General features: G+C 38.3%; 1 protein-coding gene across 8 annotated transcripts in view; it reads right to left on the minus strand.

Moving 5' to 3' along the window:
* LOC127851926 (pre-mRNA-splicing factor ATP-dependent RNA helicase DHX16-like) overlaps positions 1-6000 on the minus strand; it is a 53415-nt gene that overhangs the window by 3331 nt on the left and 44084 nt on the right. For 3 of the 8 annotated variants that reach the window (XM_052385918.1, XM_052385922.1, XM_052385921.1), the window contains exons 17-20: positions 4718-5067; positions 3796-4014; positions 2177-2282; positions 652-828 (exon numbers count right to left, since the gene is read on the minus strand). In XM_052385918.1, the coding sequence (XP_052241878.1) occupies positions 652-828; positions 2177-2282; positions 3796-4014; positions 4718-5067 (852 nt within the window). Of the gene's footprint in view, positions 1-651; positions 829-864; positions 879-964; positions 979-1014; positions 1029-1512; positions 1527-2176; positions 2283-3795; positions 4015-4717; positions 5068-6000 lie in introns of all 8 variants that reach the window. The other 5 variants (XR_008036052.1, XR_008036053.1, XR_008036054.1 and 2 more) reach the window with 5 other exon arrangements.

Consider the following 6000-nt stretch of genomic DNA (forward strand, 5'->3'; position numbering starts at 1 on the left):
TCCATATTGTCATCTATCCATGTTTCAAGTTTCATGAAAAAATATGAAGAACTTTAAAAGTTATCACAGGATCCAGAAAACCACCATTTTCAGCAGTATTTCTAGTCTATTTGTTGCCATAGCAACCAGCAGTTTTGAAGTAGGAACAAAATGAAATGACGTGCATAATGTCCATATTGCCATCTATCCATGTTTTAAGTTTTATGAAAAAATATTAAGAACTTTAAATGTTATCGCAGGATCCAGAAAAGTGTGACAGACAGACAGACAGCCAGACAGACGCACAGAGGGAAAACCATAAGTCTCCTCCAGTAAAACCGGTAGGGGACTAATAAATGCTTACAGGTTTAAATGTAGTACATTCAAAGTCTGAGGGAACAGCATCAAAGACTTGTGTCTACTGATGGACAGACTGTTGTAAATGGAGAATCAAGTATACTGTTTTAAAGGAGTTTTGGGAAAACAGGGTTTAATACATGTGCGTACAGTGCTGTCCTAGACTAGCCTGTGTAATTTGCACAGGCTAAAAAGGACAACAATTTCTGCTTAGACAAGATCTTTGTTAAGGAGAGACTTCATTTAAACGTGAATTAATTCTATAGAAGCGGAAATAGTCCTCCATGATGACCGGCAGTCAGACCAAGAGGTTACCTGTCTCATGAATTCTTTAGTGGTGAATACGAGCTCATGGTATATAATCCACTTGGGTCGGTCCTCGAACATGGAGCTGTTGGGGTGAACCATGACGGTCTGGTTGTGCTTAACAGTTCGATAGTTGCCTCCCTTGTCCAGCTTGGCAGTGTGGTAGAAAAACCCTGCAGTGATTGCCTGGAGTACAGAAACATGGCAGTGTGGTAGAAAAACCCTGCAGTGATTGCCTGGAGTACAGAAACATGGCAGTGTGGTAAAAAAAACCTGCAGTAATTGCCTGGAGTACAGAAACATGGCAGTGTGGTAGAAAAACCCTGCAGTGATTGCCTGGAGTACAGAAACATGGCAGTGTGGTAGAAAAACCCTGCAGTGATTGCCTGGAGTACAGAAACATGGCAGTGTGGCAGAAAAACCCTGCAGTGATTACCTGGAGTACAGAAACATGGCAGTGTGGTAGAAAAAAACAACGCAGTAATTGCCAGGTGTACAGAAACATGGAAATCTGGTAGATAAACCCTGCAGTGACTGCCTGGAGTATAGAAACACGGCAGTCTGGAAAAAAAACTGCAGTTATCCAATGAAGTACAGACAATTGGCAGTGTTGTAGAAAACCCCTGCAGTGATTGCCAGGAGTACAGGAACAAGGCATTGTGGTAGAAAAAACCTGCAGTGATTGCCTGAAGGACAGAAACACTGCAATCTTGAAGAAAACACTGCAATAATTGCCTGAAGTACAGAACATGGCAGTGTGGTAGAAAAACCATGCAATGATTGCCTGGCGTACAGAAACATGGCAGTGTGGTAGAAAAACCATGCGATGATTGCCTGGAGTACAGAAACATGGCAGTGTGGTAGAAAAACCCTGCAGTGATTGCCTGGATCACAGAAAATTTACAACAATCAATAACTGAAATTCTGATGAAAAATTGCAATAAACAAACACAATTATCCAAATACTTGTGAACTTGTAGCTATGATTTTAAATGCTTGAATTGTGTCCTTTACAAGACCTGTCATGCAAATGTGAGTCTGGTCATTGACTACATTGTTCACTAATGAGACCTCACAAACTTTCCAAGCCATTTATATTACGAAACCCTAGGGAGCCCATTTATATTACAAAACCCTAGGAAGACCAATTATATTGCAAAACCCTAGGAAAGCCATTTATATTACGAAACCCTAAGAAGGCCAATTATATTACAAAACCCTAGGAAGACCAATTATATTTCAAAACCCTAGGAAAGCCATTTATATTTCAAAACCCTAGGGAGGCCATTTATATTTCAAAACCGTAAGTAGGAAGACTGTTATCATAACTCTAACCCACACACAAACTTCCATTTTAGTAATTGTCACAAAACTGCATTTTTGACGCGTAACAAAAAATACCATAAATGCAGAAAGTGTTGTCTCTGACTTACCTGTGCAGACTGCACAGGCTAATGTTGGATGAGGCTTTACACACATGAATTAAGCCCCATTTCCTGGAGCGCTGCTCATATTGCTATATAAGTATGTATACCTTACGTATGCTGACAGTGTCCAGGGGGTTAGAGGTCACTTCTATCTCCACTCTCTCCATCAGACCCTCCAGCTGGTCACGAACATCTCTGGCTCTCTTCATAGATCTGGAAAATAAAGTGCAGGTAAATATGGTCATGTATTAACGATACAATTGACCGTATCTTGCACATAAGTGCCTGCCTTGCCCAAATGTTGTATCAATTCCTAAACATTCAAGACCATAAGTATATAATAATAATAACAAGAGATGTGTTTGTCAGAAACACAATGCTATTGCGCCGCTTTGAAATAAAATTTCAATATATCATTTGGCAGGTTTGGAAATCATCTCCCTTTTATATCTTATTACTTCCCTTGGATTGTATTTTTTTGACATTGAAGGTTGACCTTGACCTTCAAATTTGTTTTTAGATTAAATCCTTTAAAAAAATATTGCTTCCCTTGTGAAAATGATCTGTACCTGCCAAATGATATAAAATAGAAATTATCTCCCTTTAAAGCTTGTTATCTCCCTTGGATTTTGTTTTTTGACCTTGAAGGATGACCTTGACCTTTCACCACTCAATGTGCAGCTTCATGAGATACACATGCATGCCAAATATCAAGTTGCTATCTTCAATATTTCAAAAGTTATGGCCAATGTTAAAGTCTTCGGAAGGACACACAGACAGACAAACAGACTGACTTGACAGTTAAACTGCTATATGCCACCCTACCATGGGCATAAAAACGTTGTGAAATCTCAATACACTTCAACACCGTTATTTCGAACACCGATAATCCGAAGTCACCGTTATTTCAAAGTATTATTCGGGTCCCGATTTTGGTTCTTCTTTGTTTTATGTAAAAATTCATTGTTAATCCGAACTTCGTTAAACCGAAGAAATCGTTATTTCGAAGTGATTCAGTCGGTCCCAACACTATAATTCGCACCTTATTATCAATCTTTAATCCGAAGTCAAAACTGCAAAATACTGAGCGTATTTTCACACCTTGTCGTGGCGCGTCAAAAGCCGATAATTACACCTTTGTCGTCTGTGCGAAAGCAGGTGTTCAGAGAGACATCGCGTATTAGTTAAAAAAAGTCAATTCATTTCCGAAAATGTATTCATATGTTTGTATGTCTGATAATTTGTGTTATTCGTTATATTTTATATGTTCTGTAAATACACAAAAATAAAAACAAGAAAAAGAATCTTTTTATTCCTCCGTTTGTTACAAGTGGAAATCTATTGCTATATGACTACTTTACGCTTTTAAGTAAGCGTGTAACCGAACCATGCGACTTCCACTTTTACAGAATCAAAGAAGTCTTCTGTCAAATGTTTATTTCGAATTATCGTTAATCCGAAGTTTTTTTAACGGTCCCGACGACTTCTAAATAACGGTGTTGAAGTGTATAACAATCCAGTAGGCCATATTCGACATTTTCTTTAAATCTGGAAATCAAAACAGGTCAAAGTTGAACTTTAAAAGCACTGTGTCCTAATCTGTTAGATCAATGTTGAAAAGGTTCCTTTTATTAACATATTTATGCCGATGTAAAAGTAAAGGAAAACTTTTGCCCAAGATGTACAATCTGTGCACATGCATTAAGCCCAGTTTTTCCCCACACACCTGTACTGTATAAAATTCTCAAAGCACCACTGCGTAGAATGGGCCGTCTCCTCCCACTGGTTGTAGACGTTCATTAGCGTGATGTGGTCTCCCCCAGGCAGGAAGAAGTTCTGACGCGCCGTGTCTGCATGAACCACTTTGTCCTTGGGCCGATAGAAAACTGCATTGTTCACGGACAGCATAGCTGTGATTGTGAGGATCTCCTTGGAGCATTTGTACCTGAAAATGTGTGAAATACATAGGACATATTGGGAGAATGTAGTGCAGCATTTGTACCTGGAAATGTGGGAAACAAATCAAGACCTAATTGGAGAATGTATTGGAGCATTGGTACCTGAAAATGTAGGGAAAATATGTAGCTTTGTACCTGAAAATGTGTGATAAATGAAGATATTTGAATCTGAAAATGTGTGAAACTGGGCACCTATTGGGAGAATGTATTGGAGCATTTGTACAGGAACATGTATGAAAATGCAGCATGTATTGGGATAATGTATGTAAGGATTTGTACCTGAAAATAGTGAACGATGAGGACATGTGTACCTGAAAATGTGTGAAAATGTTCCAAAAATGCTCCTCAAGCTTATGAGGACAAACAACTTACTGACAGAATGACTCCTATATTCCCCTCACTGGGAAGGTATAAAACATGAAATTACATGTTAAATTGCACTCGTCAATCATGGGGATTTCTTTCCGTCACAATTAATTATAATTCCTACCCAGATTAGCATTCAAAATGAAATGAAGAGAATAATAAAAAAGAACTTCAGAGGACAATATTTTAACTGCATTTATATCTTGTTCTTCATATTCTTGAAATTAACTATTGCAGCATAGTATGTATTTTTATTAAACAAAGTTAAAATTATTTTTTTTCCATTAAAAAGTTAACGCCTGAGTACCTTCTGAGACTATTTACCTTTCCGAAGCAAGGATCATTTTAGACAGCATTGGGTCCACTGGAAACTCTGCCATCCTCCGTCCTAACTTGGTTAACTCCCCCTTGTGGTTCAGCGCCCCAAGAGCATACAACTGCTCCAGAGCTAGCACTAGGGTCTCGTGTGGGGGTGGGTCCATAAAGTCAAAGTGAATGAGATCGTTTATTCCTAAGCTCTTCAGTAGAAGCACGACGTTGCCGAGGTTGGTCCTCTGTATTTCTGGCACAGTGTTGTCCTCGAGTTCATTCTTGTAGGCCCAAGCTGTGTAGAGACGGAAACATTTTCCTGCAGAGACGCGACCAGCTCTTCCTGCTCTCTGATTGGCTGATGCCTGAAATGTACACGCCCATGATAATTTAAAATAAAAGATAAATCAAAAGGCTGCACCTTTCTGAGGTGTTTATAATTATAAACATCATATTTTTGAGGACTGCTTTGTGAAAACATTGCCTAATGCTACTCGGGGACAATAGTTTCTGCCTAATACTGGATTTTTGTCAAGAAGAGACTTCCTTTAAACAAAAATGCCAAGAAAGCGAAGTGTCGTTTATAGAAAGCCTCTTGTATACAAAAATCTAGTGTAGGCTTTTTGTTACAAAGAGACTTCATTTAAACGAATAATACCACAAAAGCGGAAAGTAATCTTGAAAGGGAGTCTCTTGTAAACAAAAATCTGGTGTAGGCTTAAAAGGTGTCGCCCTTGAATAGCCTGTGCAGACTGCACAGGCTAATCTAGGAGAACACTTTACACAAATGCATCAAGTGCTGTTTACCAGGGCAAGGCTAATTCATACATTTGTAACGATCAACATTCATTGAAAAAAACTGATGTTTCAATTTGTATGCACATGGACAACATCCAGTCTTGTAAATGTCATGCTCTTGGAACATGTACATGTAGCAAGTTTAAAGCTAAAGTTGTAACAATCAAAAGTTCAACCCTGGGGTGTGGATAATTTTGGCACCAAGGGCATTATTTGAACATATTTTTTATAAAACCATGTTAGACACACAAAAATGTGGTTTCAGAGGAAAATTCCAAAGTAACAATAATGTTGCAGAAATTGGAAGTTGAAAGGGGGGCATAACTTTCGTGATTTTTAACATTAATGAAAGAAAATGCACATTATCAACTTGATATCATGAGGAACAATCCAAGAAAATATAAATCTTGAACATTTAAAAGTGTAGGAACACTTCTATTAACAAAATAGTGTTTAATGTCAAACAGACAGACAGAAAGACTGACAGAAAGACACTCATC

Source organism: Dreissena polymorpha, chromosome 11 (assembly GCF_020536995.1).
Source record: "Dreissena polymorpha isolate Duluth1 chromosome 11, UMN_Dpol_1.0, whole genome shotgun sequence".
Classification (NCBI taxonomy): Eukaryota; Metazoa; Mollusca; class Bivalvia; order Myida; family Dreissenidae; genus Dreissena; species Dreissena polymorpha.